Here is a 22,399-nt window from a genome sequence, read left to right on the forward strand (position 1 = left end):
TCAACTATTTTATTTTTTTTTATCACTTTCTAAATCAAAGCAAAAAAATATTTTACCAAATAGGCAATGATTATTTATTTATAAGTTTAAGCCCTTAATTTGATTGATTCTACAGTATATAATCTTGCATTTTGTAATCAGTTCGATAAACTTCTTTGCATTTGACACTTGAAATTATTTGAAATTAACTTCTCGAATAAATTGGAACTTGAGTAATTATAACCCAAGCCTAGAATTTATTTTAATGTACGTTTACAAAAATCTTATATAATTCTGTAACAACTTTAAGAACAAAATTAAATACAAATTATATAGCTTAACTTTTCACAATTTGAAATACTTCATAGTCTTCTATTGAGAATACATCTTTTGTATTCCTTATCTCTTTTTTTTAAGTATTTTTTACACAAATTCTAAAATCATATTCTTTTGAATTATCTGCTGGTCCTTCTACGCCTATATAAAGATCACGATTAAATGCAGGGCCACTTCTAGTATGATAAAATAAAGCTCTATTTATATTCTTGAGATTTACATGACTCAAAATTGGATCTTTGAAGTTATCCTTACTTTTAAAAGAAAATATAAAACTATCTTTTGTTTCACCATATTTATTATCCAAACTTTTCAAATCAAAGGATTATATCCTCCAATAATTTCTTCTGTTCCTATTACTTTAATGAATGTAATGGTATGAAATATATTATTACATAATTCATGAAACATCTTAGGAGAGAATCCATCTTGACTTCCTCTTAATAATAATTTAAATTTATATGGTAAATATAGTTCTCTTGTATAAACAAATTTGCTTTTAATATCTATTTTATCTACCCATCTTGAAATCTATTTAAATTAACAATTTTTGAATCAATAATTTCATCAACATTCCTGTATCTGGGAAGTAAATATTATCGCTTGGTTCAATATTAGAAAAAATTAGAATTTAACAATTCCTCAAAATGTTGGCGTCACAAGAGTTTTTTGTATGGACGAACTTTTTGCGCAAATTCTTCAGATGATAAACAACAAGATTGTAAAGTATTTTTCATTATTTCATAATCATCATCTGTCCAAGTATTAGGATCTGAAATAAGAGATGAATTTTACGTAAGTCTCCATTTTAAAACATGTTCCCAAATTTCGACTTCTTTCATTTGTAAATCATCCCTTTTAATAAGTGAAACCAAAGCTTTTTCAGAAAGTGAAGTAAAATTAAGTGACTTGAACATTTTTTGAGGATGTTTAGTCATACAATCTATACAAAATCGTTGAAGTTCTAATAAAGAATTAGATTGAAAACTTGTCTAGGTAAAACTTAACTGTTTATTTTCACGTGTTCATACATAAATACTGTAACGCCGTTGCATTACTGCGCTTATTAAAAAAGCCACACTGATTAGTCAAATACGGTCAATCATGTGACCTAAAATTACCTGAGAAATCGTCGGAGGATCAAAATCTAATGAGTAATGATATAACTGTATTAAACTATTAATCATTTTTTTGTGTAGTGACTTAACTGATTTTTAACTATGCTTATTAATTCTATCTATATTATTTGCTGTATTACATCAATTACATCAATAAGCCACAAAAAGTTTATGCAAGAGTCTATCACGATGTATTTAGAAAAGTATATATATACCTCATCTTTTCAACCTTAAACTTTTCTTTAAACTTTCTCTTAAATATTTTATCCCCTTTATAACTTTTTATAGCGATGGAAACGATATTCAAACTTTACGTACTTCAAAGCGACAGTTGTGACTTTCTTACGGTTAATATTTACAAAGACGATAATGATAAAAAAAAGTACGTCAACTTTGATGATGAAAAGACCCACTTAAATGAACTCAATAAACTCTACGTTAAGCACCTCAGGGACCATGTCTGTAGTATTAAAGAGGTTGGTGATTCCGACAAAAGCAATTTGAAACTTTGGAAAGTTAGTGGTGTTACGATTAAAGATATTAAAGAGCAAAATATTTCTACCAAAGAAGACGTACAAAAACTTCAAGGAAAAGATATGGAACTAGATCAACGATTTAGTACATATTTTCGAGATGAATTAGATAAATTAGATGGTGATGAAGATTATATACCTGTAAATTCCATCATCACCATCATTCCCGATGGTAACCCACCACTACTAATACATGTAGACACGGTTGATTGGAGTAATATTGATTCAGTTTACAACTGGATAAAAGAGTTAAAACAACCCAATGAGAATCGGAAGCCCAAGGTATTTTTTGTTTCATACCTATTTCCTTTAGTTTTCTGGCCACGTACTAACTTCATGTTAGTTTGTAAGTTCCTTTGGCGCTGAATTTCCTTTACAAGGGCGAGACGAAACTTTTCAAATATTAAACCTAACGCGAAATAAGATTCGTCAAAGACTTGTTTATAATGATGCAATAAGATATGACAATGAACTCCATCATATTCCCATCCTGGCTAATGGGCCAGGCACAGGGAAAAGTCGGTTTCTCCAAGAACTTCTGACTCTCCTAGAACAATATCGCAATGAACATCTAAGTCAAATTGATAATTTAAAAATGTTAGTTATAAATATTACATTTAATACAGTTACTTCTGCATCAGATGAAGATGCATCTGCTGGTCCAGCATCAGTTGCACTGTGAATTCTTTATGATTATTTTATCTCTGGTAGCAAAACATTAGATTTTAAACAATTTATGGGAATGTGTGGTAAAAATGGTAAAGATTGGAAAACTTTTGAAATTGAAACTGCGTGTGGTGTTGTTCTTAAGGATGTTGGTGGAAATATAGATTTTTTTGTCATTGGCATTGATGAGCTAAATGTCCTGCACAATCTAGCAAAGGGTGATCAAAGACCAGTTCGTGACATCATACATGCTGTTGGAAGCTTAAGTTGTATTACAAAAAAGATGCTCTATGTACCAATCTTGGCTGGAACCATTCAAGGTCCTCTTGAGAAACTTATTCAAGAATCGACATATAAACTTCTACGCTTGCCACTTCACCTTCTTTCAAATGAAGAAGTGAATGCAATTAGTGTATATTCAATAAATACTCATGAAGAACTGAAGAATTACATTAATAAAAATAGCAGAATTGTTCAATGCTGTATTAGTGATCTCAGCGGTCATGTCAAGGCTTTGGAATATTTCTATAATTTATTATTAAACTTAATCAAAAAATATACACATACAGTAAATTATGTATTTTTAATGAATCTAGTCAAATTTGAACTTGAGGAAAAATATCCATTTAGAGGTTATGCAAAAATTATGGAACAAGTAGTTGTGCGTGCTATTCTTAACATTCCTGTGAATAAGGATAATCCTGTGAATTATGTTGATCTTCCATCAAAAGGTATCATAAGTTTGTAGGCAGTACCTGATGACACATTGTTCTATGTCCGCATGCCATATATGTGGGTATGGATATTAACTTCGCTCAAGGAATTCAGAGCAGGTAAATTTTGGGATGTGATGATTGACCAAGAATCCCATATCTTGTGGCAGGCATTTGAAGACTTTAATGTGGCGATTTTGGATTCTACGTCTTCAACTTCTCAAATTGTTATATGAAAAAAATAGAAATACAAGTTCTCTTAAAAGGTGCATATCATGCTGTTGATTGCCCTCATTTAAATTATGAGATTCAGCTACCTACTGTAGACTTATATTATATCATACTTAAATCTCAATTCCCTGACAATGTGCAAATAGAGAACTTATCACCTGGCATCATGTATAAGAATGGCAAAGGAGCCCCATGTGCTGATCACTTTTTTTTCCTAGATGATCTCCTTGTTTTCATTCAGTATAAATCTTTGGATGCTACAACCACTGGTCAAAGTGGGGTGATGTGCAATATATTTACATCAGAGAAATTTTACGCACACGTCACATTTCATATTGATTTACTAGTAATTTCAATTGAATCCGATTAAAATGTATGTCACAGAAATTAGTTGTAAACTTGTCCAATTTCCATGAAGTGTATATATCTTTTGAAATTTGCAAGTTTCCATTATATAAATGTATTTTAAATTGCAATAAAACATATTTATACATCATTTAAATTTACAACATATTAAAATGAAATTGTTTGCATTATAAAGAAATGTTAAAGAAATTCTGCTCATATTTGCAAATATATAGCTAAAATATTAACAATAAATACAATAAATTATTATAAATTCTATATAAATTTTATGTATATTATAAAGAAACTTCGCTAACACTTTAAATGCATTGTAAAATTAATAAAACAAAATGTTGTATAATAAGATACTTGACAAAAGTCCTATTAAAGAATCATAAACTTCGTAGCCACGCTCAATTAAGGCAATGTATTACTAGACCTACACTAAAGATGACTTTAGTAAGGCTTTCTTTGTGAATTAAAGAAATTTCATACACTTTGCCAGCTGGTGAGAAAGCCTATGATCTCTAACCTTAAACCCCTTTTTTTTACAAGATTCCTAAACATTCTAGACCATCTAAAAAAAGAGAAAATTAAACATTAGTAAAAACATTTCATTGAAATGCATAATTAGAAACAAAATCTTATTAAGTTTTTCATGCATTTAAAGAGTCAAAGAACCAACCATCTGAAAAAAGAAAGATGATGAATATTAGTGATCATTCGGTTGTTAAAAGAAAAAATTAAAGAAAAAATTGAACTTACGAAATTTGTGTTCAAAGATATTCCTGGAAGCCAAAGAGCAAGTTGTCTACAGTATAAAAGAAAAAAAAGTTAGTAATTGTTTGTTAACATTAAAGTAAAAAATATCTTACCAAAACCAGCATCCAAAGAGCAAGCTGAAGATTTATCTAAATAATAACGAAAAATGAAGTCATTAAGTTAATGTTATGTTAAAATAAAAAGTTTAAAAAATTTTGTTAGAATAATTTAAAAGTCACTTTTTCTTTCGTTAAATTAAAAAAAAAGAACTTTAAAAAAGAATTACCAGAAGTCCATGTATCAAAAAAATCTAGCATTAAAAATAAGTGAAAAACTTCTTTGTCTTCCCTTGTCAAAATTCTGCTTCAAAGATCCGAAGTACCATATCAGTCATCTAAAAGAATACATTAACCTAAGGCTAAAAAATAAAAAAAAGAAAAGTTTCATTAATAAAATTCTTTTAAAGTAGGTTTCTTAAAGTCAATTCCGAACTCAAATAGCTTACTGGAGTCTGGAAATACAGAACCTATAAAGATTAAAAAAAGAAGTGTCAGACATTTCTTATAGATAAATGACGAAATCCTCTCAAAAGAAATAACTCACCATCCAAAAGTCTTCCACAGAGAAAGTTATTACCTACAAAAAATAAAAAAGGAAAATTTAATACATTCCTCATAGATAATGGCGAAACTCTTCCCCAAAAAATTTACTTACCATCCAAAAGTTCCTCCAGAGAATATTACCTACCAAAAAAAGAAGGAAATAAAAAAGAAAATTCATTCCTAACACTTAATGATAAACTATTAAAACAAAATTAATAACTTACTGTTTATTTTAGTTTTCCGATTCTTGTTTTTTGTAAAGTATAATTTTTACTTTTGTTTTCTTCAGTAGCCTAATCAATGGTTTATAAACTAATTTCCAAAGTCCAGCTATCATAGGCTTGGAAAAATTTTTATGAAAAATAAAAAGAAAAAAAGAAAATTTATTAGTTAATAAAACAAAAAAAAAATCTAATAATCGATAAAAATAAAAAAGAAATCAGAAATCACCTAAGAGAGCACTAACTTGTGGAAATGTTCAGTTCGTTCTCAATTGAACCTCAACTTCAAACCATTGGGAACATTGTTCATTCCTTTAATTTTTTGTCAGTTGTTTATATCAATAGCTTGTTGATGTTACTGTTGTGAAAAAGAAATTAATGAACGAGAAAGAGGGAAAGGAATTATGGGAAAGAAGGACAAGAATGTAAACTTTTTTTTAAAGATTATCATTGAACTGCGCCTATCAGTTTCATTATATCACGTGATACACGTGACATTAATTTTATGTAGGATGCGATGGACGCGTTAAAGCCGTTAAACTATTTTAACTATTTTTAATCAATTTTTTTTTAATTTCTTTGCATTTTTTCTTTTATACTCTTCAAAATAATAAACAGACAAATTAGTTATTATTTCTTGCAAAACAACTTATTGTATTAAAAAATTCCAGCAAACTTTTTATATCTATCCATTATTCTATTGACTCTATTGTTAAAAAAAATCTCAAAATATATTTATACCAATCTATTATTAAAAAAATTCCAAAAAAATTTTTATATCTATTCATTATACTATACCAATCTAATATAAAAAAAAATCCTAGAAAAATTTATATTCTGGGTTTTTTAGTATAATTGACTTGAAATTATCAGAGTTCATAAGCTTTCTCACCAGCTGGCAAAGTGTATGAAATTTCTTTTAATTCATAAAGAAAGCCTTGCTAAAGTCATCTTTAGTGTAGGTCCAGTAATACATTGCCTTAATTGAGCGTGGCTACGAAGTTTATGATTTATCTCTGCTATTTTTGTTATTTTGCAATGATATAAAACTTTGTTTAAGTAATAGCAAAATTTAAGTAGATGGCTTGTCGCAAATTAAATATCATATTTCAAGTAAATTTCAAGCTATAATATGTGTAATATACATTGATATTAAATTTAATTAAAATTTATTCAGAATTTATACATTATAAATTAGCGAATTAATTTTAAAATCATAAAATTTACAATAAATTTTACTGTTTCAATCTATAAATTAAATTTGATGGAGATTTCCTAATCGTAATTGAGATCACCAAATTTATAAGCTATTTATGGGCATAAACTTCATGCAAATCATCCCACTTCGACCAGTGAACGGAACAACCTCAGACTTTGTCTAAAAGTATGATTAAGGCTGAGCATGAAAAAGCTGAAATTGGATATAAACAATTCGAGGATTCATTTGGAAGCAAATGTCCCATTAAGCGTTAGATTCTCTTTATATGCACCAATGGATCTTGTACAAATGATTGTTTTGAATCTTTACCAGAAAACTGTTTCGTGGTAGATTGTGGAAATTTTAAGGCCTTCTATGGTTATATTTTTCATCCCATGCTGAATTCTCTACAGGTATGAGTTGATAACTTTATGTTATAAGATATCTCACTTATTCTCACATTTACCATTACATAATTTTTACATTTTCACCCCCTAAAATATTAGCTAATATATATAAAATTTATTATTTGCATAATTTATTTTTTATAATAATAAATATTCAGTTATTTTTTACTTGTTTCACAGCCAACGATAAATTGGATGCAAATACTGCGAAGGAATATGAGTTAAGAACTATCAGAGGAATAGGAAAAGCAATTGCATTTGAAATAACACTTAAAAGAAAAGAAAGAGCATTTGAAGATGAAAATGATCTATATAATAGGGTTAAAAGAATTCCACCAGAAGCAAAAACAAAGATCGAAGTTGTAAAAAAATATTATTAGGAATTATAATATGAACGGAGCAAATTAGTAGCTAGCTTTTTAATTGTAGATTAGTAATTTCATGTAATATAATTTTAAAACTTTGCAGGATACTCTGATATAGATGATGCTTTATTTTTTCAAAATAAGTTTCATACTTGCACTGTATAAATCAAATCATATAATTAATAAAGGAAAGGATCAGAGTTAATGTTTAAATTCTGAATTCATCATTTCTTCAATTTCTTTGTTTTGTGCCAATGTACCAAGTTCAATTAATCGCTTTCTCTCTCTCTCTATATATATATATAATAGAGTACAATATAACTAAACAAATATATGACATGCTTTCAAGGGAGAGAGTACGCGAAACCTAGGTCATATGATGCGAGGCCCTGCATCATACTATTTCTTTGCTCTCTAATTTTTTTCTATTGCTAATATTGCTAATGTTGCTAACTACGCACCCATTCGTATTTACAAAATTTTCAACTATCTACATTATACCCTCCGCCGATTAAATACATGGCTATGATTATTACGATTTTCTCAGCAAATATCAAAATGTCAATATAATATAAGAATAGTAGTATGTCCGAAGTATTTCATGAACATCTATGAAACTGGAAGATTTGTAAGCATATATGTAAGAATATGTAAGAATTCGAAGTGGCTAGTGGGTATAATAATTTTATTTTCAGATTATTCTCATTTAGCAGTTTGAGTTCATGATTCAAGGTAAGTTAAATAATTCGCTTGATTTTGATTACTTGAAGGCGGATAAAAGGAATCACTAACTAGGGTCTCACCTTTTTATATGTTAACTTGATCTCATCACGAAAATCTGATCAACAGATTCGCTCAAAAAGCTCAAAATAAGAACTTTGACGTTATAAATTCAACAAGGGGTCTTTTTATTGTTATTAATACACGTAAAACTTTGAATATATATGGAAAAGTTTGAGAATAAATTAAATACAATTTGCTCCCGCGATACTGACGTTACCGCACATTTATTTATCAAGCATATTAGATTACAACTTTCATATAGGACGTGATTTATTTTATCAAGTGGGACTTTAGGTCTCACTTTTTTTATTCACCATACATCTCTACATATACAGTATATCCCACGCTTGATGCAATGTATAGCCTTTCAACTGAATTCTTTATTGATGTTGTAAATAAATTACATTATTCCGTTTGTAATGGCCCGTTAGCAAAATTTGCAATAAAAATTGTTTATTAATACATGCAAAATAAATTCTATGCTAAATAAAGCTACTATACTAAATATATATTTTTTCACTGACTTCGAGTATGTGAAAAGTCGACTCCGCCCTATGATCAAAGATTTATTTCTCAGCCATTATCACATCATAGGTACAACCGTTCACGATCAAAAATTACGTGAGTATTCAGCAGGTCACACATCCACCTGAACACTTATCTTCATGTAATCTCATGTCAAGACACCATGAGGTATTTCCTCATCTACTAAAAATTTTTTATTTGATACACGCAAGGAATAAATACAAAAGTTCGGTCTACCCGTAATACATGAAGTTATCGTCTATCCACCTATCTATTCCTTCACGAGATTACTCAATGACTTTACCCTTTCATTCTCCTCTACATTTTTCCGCTGATAAACAAATCCAAAATTTTGTTTTTTTAATTCAACTTTATTTTCAATTAAATATTTCTGTAAATAGTCAACTAGGTGAAGTTGATTAGCAGCAACTAATACTTTGTAAATTTCTAAAGTTTTTTGCTCATTAAAAAAAATTATGCCACCATAAATATATCTAGTATTATAAAAATTTTATTAAATATAAAATATTTAATATTTAATTATTAATAAAAGTTAGTACAAATTTGACTTTAAAATAATTTGAAAGATTTCTGGTGAGATATCTGATAATTTAATATGAGCCAAAATACCATTGTTATTCTTTTTATTTGAAATTAACGTTAAAGTTCATCGTAAAAATGGAGAGCGGTAACACAGGATAATCATGTGCGCATGGAATATTTTTACATCTGGATCTCAATCGTTATATCATAATATTCATCATCATTTAAAATTTCAATATAATTATTACTCAATCTAGTGAAAAACTGTAATAATTTTTCTTTTTAATATATTTTGAAAGAAAAAGTAAAAAAGAGTCGTAAATCAATTTACGGTAAAGTATAAATAAAAATTGTTGGCTGAAGGCCAATCTCTAAATAACTTTTTTTTTAGTGGTGCAACACTTGGTCCCACAAAATTTCCCACAAGGATATAATCCTTTGCCACCAGACCTAATGCATTTGGGTGAATAATAATAAACTTTATTTTCGAGTTTGTTAGTTAGTACAAAAATAATAGAATGAAAAATTTTTCAAGTTAACAAGGGAATATTCTAATTAAAATTTGTAATAGATTTTTGACCAAATTCAACTAGATTCGATTGCACATGTGATACTGTGACAATATATAAAAAAAATTTTTCCTTTTATATTATTACTTAAAATTTTATAGTTTATTTATATAGAATTAAATTTTTTTTTAATAACGAACTAGCAGTAGCCGTTGCTTTATGGCAAGCCGTTCAAGTCAAAAGTCCGCCGCTATTGCAGCAGGTACCTGTTGCTTTCGCGGCAGGTACCTGCTAGATTTGCAGCAGGTACCTGACAGGTTACAAATATGGTATTTTATTTTTTCTGGGTCAAAAAGATTTTTTTGATTTCCATTTATAGTAATCTACCGAATTATTGGATCCAAGTTAGTTTATTTCTTTTTTCAGAAGTGATTTTCATCTCATAATTTGGCCCATTACTTTAAATTTTGTTAAAATTAATGATATATAAGGAATCTATATTTGATTAATTATAAATAAATTTTTGAAAAGATCGTTTAATTGAAAAAGATTACTGTATAGCGCTGCATATAGTACCCGGGGTACTATTCAAAAACACCAGCCTAGATTAAATAGTACCCGGGGGGGTATTATGTGAGGAGGAGGGTACTATAAAAAGGGGTACATTGTAAAGGGGTACTAATCATGTGATAATATTATTAACAGTTAAGTAATCAAAAGAACTCTAACAATTTTCAACCGCAAAATTTAAAATAAAATAAAAAACTTCAGATGTAAAATGTAAAAATTTTGTAAATTCGGAAATTATTGTAATGATGATCGTAATTCAGATCAGAATAAATCATGAAATTCAATCACATTTTTCGTGTTTTTATTCTGCAACTTTTATTTCATATAAAATGGGTCCCCGCGCAAACAAAAGAATTAACCGCTCAACAATGACAGAAAAAAAGCGAAGACAATGGAACGCGCGTGAAAAAATTGCAATTATTATGTATCATGAGAACGGCCATAGTAAAAGAAAGACAGCAGACAAGTTCAACATTCAAGCAAAGCAACTTCGTGACTGGATATCTAAAAAACCACAGTTATTAAAGGTACAGCTGGGTGTAAAATGTTTAAATATAGGAGTAAAACCAAAATATCCAGCTTTAGAAACTGCTCTAGTTACCTGGGTTAAAGAAAAAAGAAAAAATCAAAATGCTGTCACACGAAGTATGATTCAAATAAAAGCCCAGACCCTTGCACAACAACGTCAATGGCAAGTTATGTGTTCTGGTATCAGGTCTTTTAGGTTTAGTAATAAGTGGTTAGATGGTTTCATGAGCCGAAATAAATTGAGTAATCGTCGTCGCACTACAATTGCACAACGTTTACCTGAAGATTTAATCGAAAAACAGCAATCATTTTTGGCATTCGTCACGTACCGCCGCATACAACATGATTATCCCTTAGCATATATAGGAAACATGGATGAAACGCCAGTATCATTTGATCTGCCCACCAATACAACTGTTGATGAACTGGGTGCACGATCAGTTAGCATCCGCACTACAGGTCATGAAAGAACAAATTTTACAGTTGTATTAACCTGTATGGCAGATGGAACAAAACTTCCCCCACTCATAATTTTCAAACTCAAAAATATTCCACGAGGAAATTTTCCCCCAGGAGTTATTATTCGAACAAACCAAAAAGGATGGATGAATGAGAATGAGATGCTCTTTTGGATTGAAAATGTATGGGTTAAACGTGAAAGGCTTTCCAATCCACAATCATTATTAGTTTTAGATTCATTTTCTGCTCACATCGTGGATTCTGTTAAAAGGCGTTTCATCGAAAAAAAAACTGATATTGCAGTTATTCCTGGAGGGTTGACATCTCGCCTACAACCTTTGGATGTTTCAGTGAATAAATCATTTAAATCAAAGGTAATAATTATTAATTTTCTCTCCATTTTCTAGGGCGACTCTATTTTTTTTAAAAAACATTTTATTTTTATTTTCACCTTATAGATGCGAAGAAGATACAATGAGTGGATGGCGGAAACTATAAAAGATTTAACACCAACTGGCATCATCAAAAGACCCACTTATGAAACTGTAGCACATTGGGTCAAAGATTCGTGGGAAGCTGTTGATGTTAATTTGATTCAGCGATCCTTTAAATGCTGTGGCATTTCTAACAATCGTGATGGAACTGAAGATGGCTGGATTTTTAATTATGATCGTCTTGAACAACAAGCAAGCAAACCTAATGATGAAGTAGCACCACAATCAGATAAAGAGGACGAAAATACAAGTGATGAGGGATACGAAACTGATACAAGTGAAGAGGAACATGGAACCGACGGAAGTGATGAAGAATTTGGAAATAATGAAAGTGATGAGGAATCTGAAAATGATGAAAGTGATGAGGAACATGGAAATGAAGAGGATAAATCTGATGAGAGTGAATATGAGGAGGTGGAGGATGATGGCTATTCAGGTTATTATGATGAACAAGGAACAAATTACGTTAATGTATGGGATGAGTAAAATGGGTGGCTTTGATTGTGTAACCATTGCTAATTGATGGTTTGTTAATAAAATTTCATTTTACGGCAATTGTTTTTTTATTACAATTAATTATATGAAAGTGTACATATACTGTATACATTGAACTATACAGTATATTTATAAATCAAGGTTAAAACACATGGAATAAAAATTTGCTTGTAAACATTTTTTATTAGTCCGAAGTGTAACGAAGGACTATATACTATTCGTATCGGTTTCACAAATGTTTGTTATACATCTGGCACGTGATGATGTGCGATCGGTTTCCTTTTCCTAGTTAGTATGAAGAATTTTTATTAGTAATTATATACCGGTATTTGATTAGTACCGGGTACTATTCAAAATCGGATTTTGATTAGTACCGGGGTACTATTCAGAAATACCCGAATGTAAACTTGAATAATACATGGGTACTATTTAGGGGGGGTACTATTTGAGGGGAGTACTGTATGCAGCGCTATACGGTACTGCAGAATACATTTTACAATAAGCTTAAAAATCAAACTATAAAATTTATATTATTTATTTTTTATATACTATTATTTTTATTGAAGTTTTGCTTTATATATCATTATTAGTTGAATTTATAAGAGTTATGACAATGGGATTGACATAAAATGAGTCTTTGTCATATTCACACATCTGCTCATAATTGTTTTAGATTTTCTGCCCAAATTCAAAATAAAAATAAATAGTTTATTTATGATTTTTAGCAAATCAACAGACATTTCTATAAAAAAAATATACATATAATGAGCTATCAATAAAGTTAAATTTACTGAAGTTGCTTTTTTTAAAAAAAAAATATTCCCTATATGTAAATTTTTGTTCATTAGTTCTTTTAATGGTTTTGCAAAGATTTCATAATTTAAAATTTTTTTTCTAAATGATCAGAGATTTCCAGCCATAATCCACATATAAGAAAGGGTTTTGTGATATTGGTTTAAAATTAAAAGAATAATATTAATGATAGTGGCATCAATAAATTTAAACCAATATAGTTAAATTGGGTATATAAATAATAATATTCTGGTAGTGTATTTTGTTATACTAATCATTTAATCAAATTGTAAATTTTAAAATTATTTAAATTGATTTTTATATTGCTCATTTGAATTTAAAAATTTTATAATAATTTATTATTAATTCTTTCATTTATAATTTTTTTTATACTTAAAAGTTGAGTTTCAAGTTATTTTTTACATTAAACCTTATTTTAAAAAATACTTTAAATTTACAATATAAATTAAAACTATTAAAGATTTTAGTATTGATTATACGATTAATTCTAGCCAAATTTATAGTAATGGGCAGAATTATGAGATGAAAATCACTTCTGAAAAAAGAAATAAACCAACTTGGATCCAATAATTCGGTAGATTACTATAAATGGAAATCAGCAGGTACCTGCCGTAAATCTATGGCAAGCTGTTCAAGTCAAAAGTCCGCTGCTATTGCGGCAGGTACCTGCTAGATTTGCGGCAGGTACCTGCTGAATTTGCAGCAGGTACCTGCTAGAATTGCAGCAGATACCTGCTAGAATTGCGGCGGGTACCTGCTAGATTTGCAGCAAGTACCTGCTAGAATTGCGGCAGGTACCTGCTGAATTTGCAGCAGGTACCTGACAGGTTACAAATATGGTATTTTATTTTTTCTGGGTCAAAAAAATCTTTTTGATTTCCATTTATAGTAATCTACCGAATTATTGGATCCAAGTTAGTTTATTTCTTTTTTCAGAAGTGATTTTCATCTCATAATTCTGCCCATTACTATAAATTTGGCTAGAATTAATCGTATAATCAATACTAAAATCTTTAATAGTTTTAATTTATATTGTAAATTCAAAGTATTTTTTAAAATAAGGTTTAATGTAAAAAATAACTTGAAACTCAACTTTTAAGTATAAAAAAAATTATAAATGAAAGAATTAATAATAAATTATTATAAAATTTTTAAATTCAAATGAGCAATATAAAAATCAATTTAAATAATTTTAAAATTTACAATTTGATTAAATGATTAGTATAACAAAATACACTACCAGAATATTATTATTTATATACCCAATTTAACTATATTGGTTTAAATTTATTGATGCCACTATCATTAATATTATTCTTTTAATTTTAAACCAATATCACAAAACCCTTTCTTATATGTGGATTATGGCTGGAAATCTCTGATCATTTAGAAAAAAAATTTTAAATTATGAAATCTTTGCAAAACCATTAAAAGAACTAATGAACAAAAATTTACATATAGGGAATATTTTTTTTTTAAAAAAAAGCAACTTCAGTAAATTTAACTTTATTGATAGCTCATTATATGTATATTTTTTTTATAGAAATGTCTGTTGATTTGCTAAAAATCATAAATAAACTATTTATTTTTATTTTGAATTTGGGCAGAAAATCTAAAACAATTATGAGCAGATGTGTGAATATGACAAAGACTCATTTTATGTCAATCCCATTGTCATAACTCTTATAAATTCAACTAATAATGATATATAAAGCAAAACTTCAATAAAAATAATAGTATATAAAAAATAAATAATATAAATTTTATAGTTTGATTTTTAAGCTTATTGTAAAATGTATTCTGCAGTAATCTTTTTCAATTAAACGATCTTTTCAAAAATTTATTTATAATTAATCAAATATAGATTCCTTATATATCATTAATTTTAGCAAAATTTAAAGTAATGGGCCGAATTATGAGATGAAGATCACTTCTGAAAAAAGAAATAAACTAACTTAGATCCAATAATTCGGTAGATTACTATAAATGGAAATCAAAAAAATCTTTTTGACCCAGAAAAAATAAAATACCATATTTGTAACCTGTCAGGTACCTGCTGCAAGTTCAGCAGGTACCTGCCGCTAATTCAGCAGGTACCTGCCGCAAATCTAGCAGGTACCTGCCGCAATTCTAGCAGGTATCTGCCGTGAATCCAGCAGATACCTGCTGCAAATTCAGCAGGTACCTGCTGCAAATTCAGCAGGTACCTGCTGCAAATCTAGCAGGTACCTGCCGCGAAAGCAACAGGTACCTGCTGCAATAGCGGCGGACTTTTGACTTGAATGGCTTGCCATATAAATCTAGCAGGTATCTGCTGCAATTCTAGCAGGTACCTGCTGCAAATTCAGCAGGTACCTGCCGCAAATCTAGCAGGTACCTGCTGCAATAGCAGCGGACTTTTGACTTGAACGGCTTGCCATATTGCTTTACATCGGGTTTGCGAGTATGTATAAATTGGTTGATCGTCATTTTTGATCACATGTTTAGATCTTTGCTAAAAAAGTGACTAAATTAATTTTGATGTAAAAAAAGGTTAAAGTTCATTATTTATGATTTTAATAATGTATACTTAATGTATATCTGGAATATTTAATAAATACATTTTCTAATTGTTTATTTTGTTTTCATTTTTTTATACAATTTGATAACTGTCACAAATCGGAATCCTGATATCATTGCATCATTACAGATTATGTAATTTATTTCTTTAATATTTTGATTAACTTTATTATTAAACAAATTTGCATCCATTTTTAATCTTTTATTTAAATAAAAAATAAATTTACTTGAACAATAAACAATTTTTATATTTAAATTTAAATAATACAATCCAAACACTCAGAATTATTTTGATATAAAATTTCAGTAAGCAAGCGGCTTGTATAATATGCTTGTGGATGAGTTTGTGAAACAGAAATATTAGCTTGTTCTTGTGTTAAAACTCTATTTGCTTTTATAAATTTATACATATCACTTTTTAATTTATTATCAATATTAGGAACTTCATATCTTGGTTCATCTTCACCATTTAATATATAATATTCATTAATACTTCTAAGCCATTCAGATATAGTATTTTCAATAATTACTATATTTGGTCTTTTGGAAGGATCTGAATCCCAGCACTTTTTCATCAAATCTATATAACATTCTGGAGTATTTTTTATAATTTCAGGGCGATCTCCTTCACAAATACTTAAAATAAGTTCAACATCATGGGCTTTATTATTAAATGGAGGAATACCTGATGTAAATTCCCACATTATCATTGAAAAACTATAGATATCACTTGCTGGAGTATAAGGGTTGTTTCTTAATATTTCAGGTGCCATATAAGGTATAATTCCATAAACACTATCAATTTTATCATCAGAATGTTGTATAGGTTTGCATAATCCTAAATCAATAATATATATTTCATTATAATCGTCTGATATTAAGATATTACCATCATGAAAATCACAATGAGTAAGTTCTGATTCATGTATTACTTTAAGTCCTAAAATAATTTTTTTCAATAATTGCAATTTAGTTTGCCATTTAAATTTACCTATATTAGATAAACATTTTTTCAAACTTCCTTTTTTTGCATAACTCATTATTATCATATAATTTAAATTATTTGGATCTTGGGAAATTCCAAAGAATTGAATAAATTTTGAAAATGATTTTTTCTGACAATTATAATGATGTTTCCACTATATATAGTAAATATTTAAAATTATTAATTTATAAGATAAAATAAAATATACAATTAGTATCTAATAAATAAAAATACTATACCTCATCTAAAAATTCATCACTTAAACTTGATGAATTATTAAGATTTTTAAGAATAACCTCATTCTCAGCCCATCTATTCCATTGTTGTTCATCAAAGTTCCAACTATCAATAGGTCCATCTAACCAGATAGCCCTATAAATTTCACTAAATCCTCCTTTATCATAATAATTAATATTATTTAATTTATTATAAGGTATCCATTCTAAAACTTCATAACTACTTTTAGCATTTAGTTGTGCTTCTTGAATAAATTTATCAATAAATTTATTTTTACTAGTCCATTTTGAAAAATCTTGCTGAAATTGTTTAATATTACATTGTTGGCACCATTTGAAATCAATATATGGTTGGTTGCATTTCTTGCATAAGTTGTTAATTTTAAAATTATCAGGAGTCATTTTATACCAATAAAAGGCTTTTTCCAAATTCTTCTCTATCCCTTCACCATTTTCATAACATAAGGCAAGGTAAAGCATTGACCCTTCATGACCCTTCTCTGCTGCTTTCTGAAACCAGTGAAAGGCCATTTCCAAATCCTTCTCTGTCCCTTCACCATAGTAGTAACATGAGGCAAGACTGTGTATTGACATTTTCTGGTCCTTTTCTGCTGCTTTTTGATACCAGTGAAAGGCCATTCTCAAGTCCTTTTCTGTCCCTTCACCCTTATAGTAACATAAGGCAAGATTATGCATTGACCTTTCATGGCCCTTCTTCGCTGCTTTCTGAAACCAGTAAAAGGTCATTTCCAAGTCCTTTTCTGTCCCTTCACCCTTATAGTAACATAAGGCAAAATGATGCATTGACTCTTCATAACCCTTCTCTGCCGCTTTTTGATACCAGTAAAAGGCCATTCTCAAGTCCTTTTCTGTTCCTTCACCATTTTCATAACAATAGGCAAGATTGTACATTGATCTTTCATAACCCTTTTCTGCTGCTTTTTGATACCAGTGAAAGGTCATTCCCAAGTCCTTCTCTGTTCCTTCACCATTGTAGTAACATAAGGCAAGACTGTTCATTGACTCTTCGTTACCCTTCGCTGCCACTTTCTGATACCAGTAAAAGGCCATTCCCAAGTCCTTCTCTGTCCCTTCACCATTGTTATAACAATAGGCAAGACAGTGCATTGACCTTTCATAACCCTTCTCTGCTGCTTTCTGATACCAGTAAAAGGCCATTCCCAAGTCCTTCTCTGTCCCTTCACCATTTTCATAATGTAAGGCAAGACTGTGCATTGACCTTTCGTAACCCTTCTCTGCCGCTTTCTGATACCAGTGAAAGGCCATTCCCATGTCTTTCTCTGTCCCTTCACCATTTTTATAACAATAGGCAAGACCATGCATTGATCTTTCATAACCCTTCTCTGCTGCTTTCTGAAACCAGTGAAAGGTCATTTCCAAGTCCTTCTCTATCCCTTCACCATAGTAGTAACGTAAGGCAAGACTGTGCATTGACCCTTCATTACCCTTCTCTGCTGATTTTTCTAACCAATTAATGTTATCACTTGAATTTTTGATATTAGTAAAAGTTGACATTATTAATAAATAGTTTTATTTGTTAACAATTTAAAAAATTTAAATCCTAAATGGTGCATTCCAAAAAGGAAGGGTCCTTTTTTAATACTGTATGTGCTATGTTTTACTGCACTGTTGTACATTTATAGCATTTTACTGCATTGCAGTTCATTATAACAAAATCATGTCCATTGCAAATCAATTTCTTACGAATAATGGCTGTTTATATAAAGATTTGAAAAAATTTGATGATGATTTACGTATAGTATATTCTGAATTGGCTGAAATTGTATAATAAATATTTTCTAACTATAAATATATTAGCATTTTTTATACATACTTAAACAAAGTAGGACTTCAATCATACTAATTTAAGTATAATTTAATTGCCGATCAATGAATAAGCTGATTCTCAGCCAAAGTGACAGAACTGAAAAAGAAAGAAAAATTAATTAATAACTTAATATTACTAATCCCTGACGCCAAAGTTATTTAACATAATGCCGCAGCAGTAATCGCAGCAACGAACCAATCCTGAAAAAGAAAAATCCCAGAACTGACTAAACCTAAAAGAAATCAACCTAATGCCAATAAAAAATCATTACCACTTACCGTTAGACCACATAATTCTTTTATTATTATTTAATTTTCATATGATTTTCTGAAATTTTTATAATTTTTAGCAAAAGAAAGTGTGTCTCTTAGGGTGGGTAGGTGATGCGTTAACGTCATCTTTCTGCAATGAAATGACAGGTTAGCATTACGTTTATGTTAACGTTAACGTTAACTTTTTTGTTAACATAAGATTAGTTTTTGAGTTATTTCCTTTTTAAGATGCTAACTTTGGCAGCCAACAAATATTTTAGTGGTGTAAATAAGTTATTTTGAAGAGAGGTTCCAAATTGGTTGGAAATTTCCTATCCAAGAAAAGTATCGCAAAAGCATAAATATGAACGTGTACGAGGTATATATACAGATAGTACTGCGCATGATCTTCGTCAAGGTCGGAACCGGTTAAATGTTTACCGGTTAAAGCTATCTACTGGTCATACATTCTAGTATTACTATAGCTAAATTTTTTTTTTTGAACAATATGTGTCACCAAGCTTTTATTTGATAAATTAAGTAGGTGCACGTTAATTAACCGGTTTTAAACTAAAAATGTTTAATTAAATGGAATAACAATCGTAAATAAATCAATAGTCAAATAAAGATGCATACATTCAAATAACTTGCATGTGAATTTAATAAGAAAATGTCCATTGGATAAACTCCCCGGAATTCGAATTATTATATATAAAGAGTTAAATCATTTTTTTTGTGAGTGTAAATTTATCAAAAAAAATGGTTAAAAAAAAAAATCAATTTTATTATTATTGGTACCCTTCCTATTAAACCTAGTCTTTTGTGTCAATTTCATTACTGCAGCACAAAACGATATTTCTAAAGGAGTTGTTATACAGTAGATTGCTCACCTAAAAATATTTTGTTTGGTTCTTTTATGGGCAGAAGAAGTCATGTTAAACCAATACTAGACATTGCTACGATATTGGCTGAAAGAGGCTACAATGTAAGATTTTTTTTTATTAATGTATCTTATATCAATGATCAACTCTCTCATATTTTCATTCATGATATAAAGGTAATATTATTGGCATCCGGAAATAATGTATTGTCATCAGAGTATACCATCCTACAAAAAAGGAAAGGACTTCCAAACTGATCTACAAAAAAGAAAAAAGAAAACTGAATCTTCTCACAAAAAAAAAATCTGCTGGCCTATGAAATAAAAAAAAAGGGATAAATATAAATAAAAAAGAAAGGGGAATAAAGAATAAATCAAAAAAAAATATTTTTTTAAAAAGAGGGATAACGAAGTTAGGAAAGTTAAAAAAATTTTTTTTTTAAAGGGAGGACGTCAAAGTTAGAAAAATAAAAAATTTTTTATAAAGAGGAAATAGAAATAGAAAGAAGAAAACTTTTTTTAAAAAAAAGAAGAGTGGAATAAAAGAATAAAATCAAAAAATTTCTTTTAAAGGAGAGTAACGAAAAAAAAACTTTTTTAAAGTGAGGTACGAAAAAAAAATTTTTTTTTAAAAAAGGGGGTGACGAAGAAAGAAGAAAATTTTAGAAAAAATAACAAAAATAAGACAAGAGAAAAGAGAAAGGAAAGGAAAGACAGAAAGGAAGATCGGAAGATTAAACTCATCAAAGTAAGGGTTTACAAACGTATCATATAAACAATCACGTGATCTCGTGTTATGATGGGATTTTTGTAAAATTATCTTCTAAAAATATGAAGTTTAAAAATTCCGTATACATTCCGCATGATTAATTTTATCCGTATATATTAGTTTTTTTAAAAAATGTTCAAAAATGAATTTCTTATTAAATATACGGAATTTGTATACGGAATCTATAGAAACGTACATAAAATGTATACAAAACGTATCCTTTCCGTATGCATATTTCTTATAGGGATATTATATAAAACATATAGTAATGATACGTCCAATTCTCTAATTAATAAAATTCGGGAGCGCTTTTATCCGCCAAATGAGTAACCCAGTTTCAATTGTCGTGGACTAGTGTAGAAATGACCGAATTTGATTTATATTAGAATTAAAATTTTTTATTGTGATAATTCATAATTATAAAAATTTCAACATTTGTTTCTTTATAATTTACATCATTTTCTTGCATATTAAAATTTTTTGGCGCTCTGAAAACATTATTTTCATAAATTACAGTAACTCCAACGCAATCATACGCAGTCATACGCACATGATCATAATTGATCAGCAGTAATTCCGGCCAAGTTATAATTTTGGCCAGAATTAACACACGAAATCATCGAGTAACATTAATTCCTAATTTGGTCCGAATTATGATGATCAATAATAATGATGCGTATAACTGATTATGACTCGTGAACGATGGTTAGATTCCTTTTGCAATTTGTTACAAAACTCCGATCTTATTAAATCACTCTAACATCACTCTATAAAGTTATGTGATATTGTGTATATTATCACAAACACGTTCTGACGATCTAATATACTTCCCATTTTTAAAAAACCAATAAACCCCTACATAATACTGTAATACTTATTATAAATCATTTCTCATGACCCAAAATAATTAACCTTATTTATCTACCAAATCTCAAATTCATTGATTCATTGATAAATATTTGTTCGGTTTTTTCCTTCGATTAAACGGACATTAACGATGGAAAATTTATTGGGTCATTATATAATTAAATAATTATTTTAATAACCTATTGTAAAAAAACAGTTATAAATATGGGGGGTTATGAACAGCCATCATTCTCAAAAAAAAAAACAGTAAAAAATATATGCATACATATATATATAATAGTAGCAATATGGATAATTTTTTTCCTAGTAATGACCAATTAAACGAAACTGTTGATAAAGTGAAGAACGGAACCATTAGTAAAATCTTAGAAGGAAAAGATTTACTTAAGCCGAGTTTGGAGTATTTATTAGATAATAAACGCGATATAATTGATGTTGATTCTGTTAATTCAACAACAAATGAAATTTGGTCACATTTAAAAACGTCACAAAAAAATTATCTGATCAAACTTGCGGATAGAATAAATGAATACCGTAACTATGATACCCTTAATTTAATTTTTCAAATAAATGGACCTCAAAAGGCAAATACCCCTTTCGGAAATTCATTTTATAATGGGGATAGTTTTAGTGATGATAAAAGTTTTGAATCTTTGGTATTGCCTTTAGGAATGGATTATGGGGAATCTTTTAATAATTTACTTTTCCAATTTTCCGATTAAGTTGGATTTTGAATATCACTATTTACCTTTCATAATTATGTATAAGAATAAGTTTTTTTTATGGTTAACTTTATTTTTTTATTTTT

The 22,399-nt window shown here is 28.9% G+C and overlaps 5 protein-coding genes across 5 annotated transcripts; all 5 read left to right on the forward strand.

Moving 5' to 3' along the window:
• Positions 1 to 1,723: 1,723 nt before the first annotated feature.
• Positions 1,724 to 2,648, forward strand: OCT59_002658 (uncharacterized protein; the record flags this gene model as incomplete). The annotated part of the gene is made up of 2 exons (XM_066145066.1): positions 1,724 to 2,248; positions 2,310 to 2,648. The coding sequence occupies 2 exons, from the start codon at positions 1,724 to 1,726 to the stop codon at positions 2,646 to 2,648; spliced, it is 864 nt and encodes a 287-aa protein (XP_065995821.1).
• A 54-nt stretch (positions 2,649 to 2,702) lies between these two features.
• OCT59_002659 (uncharacterized protein) lies at positions 2,703 to 3,946 on the forward strand (the record flags this gene model as incomplete). Its single annotated transcript, XM_025311401.2, has 2 exons — positions 2,703 to 3,363; positions 3,591 to 3,946. The coding sequence occupies 2 exons, from the start codon at positions 2,703 to 2,705 to the stop codon at positions 3,944 to 3,946; spliced, it is 1,017 nt and encodes a 338-aa protein (XP_025172014.2).
• A 2,946-nt stretch (positions 3,947 to 6,892) lies between these two features.
• Positions 6,893 to 7,491, forward strand: OCT59_002660 (uncharacterized protein; the record flags this gene model as incomplete). The annotated part of the gene is made up of 3 exons (XM_066145068.1): positions 6,893 to 6,974; positions 7,038 to 7,117; positions 7,270 to 7,491. The coding sequence occupies 3 exons, from the start codon at positions 6,893 to 6,895 to the stop codon at positions 7,489 to 7,491; spliced, it is 384 nt and encodes a 127-aa protein (XP_065995822.1).
• Positions 7,492 to 19,991: 12,500 nt separating this feature from the next.
• On the forward strand, positions 19,992 to 20,853 carry OCT59_002661 (uncharacterized protein; the record flags this gene model as incomplete). Its single annotated transcript, XM_066145069.1, has 4 exons — positions 19,992 to 20,060; positions 20,133 to 20,159; positions 20,593 to 20,703; positions 20,845 to 20,853. 4 exons carry the CDS (start codon positions 19,992 to 19,994, stop codon positions 20,851 to 20,853), a joined length of 216 nt encoding a protein of 71 aa, XP_065995823.1.
• Positions 20,854 to 21,878: 1,025 nt separating this feature from the next.
• Positions 21,879 to 22,313, forward strand: OCT59_002662 (uncharacterized protein; the record flags this gene model as incomplete). Its single annotated transcript, XM_025320156.2, has 1 exon — positions 21,879 to 22,313. The coding sequence occupies one exon, from the start codon at positions 21,879 to 21,881 to the stop codon at positions 22,311 to 22,313; it is 435 nt and encodes a 144-aa protein (XP_025172019.1).
• Between the last annotated feature and the right edge of the window lie 86 nt (positions 22,314 to 22,399).

The sequence above is a fragment of the Rhizophagus irregularis genome, chromosome 11 (assembly GCF_026210795.1).
Source record: "Rhizophagus irregularis chromosome 11, complete sequence".
Classification (NCBI taxonomy): Eukaryota; Fungi; Glomeromycota; class Glomeromycetes; order Glomerales; family Glomeraceae; genus Rhizophagus; species Rhizophagus irregularis.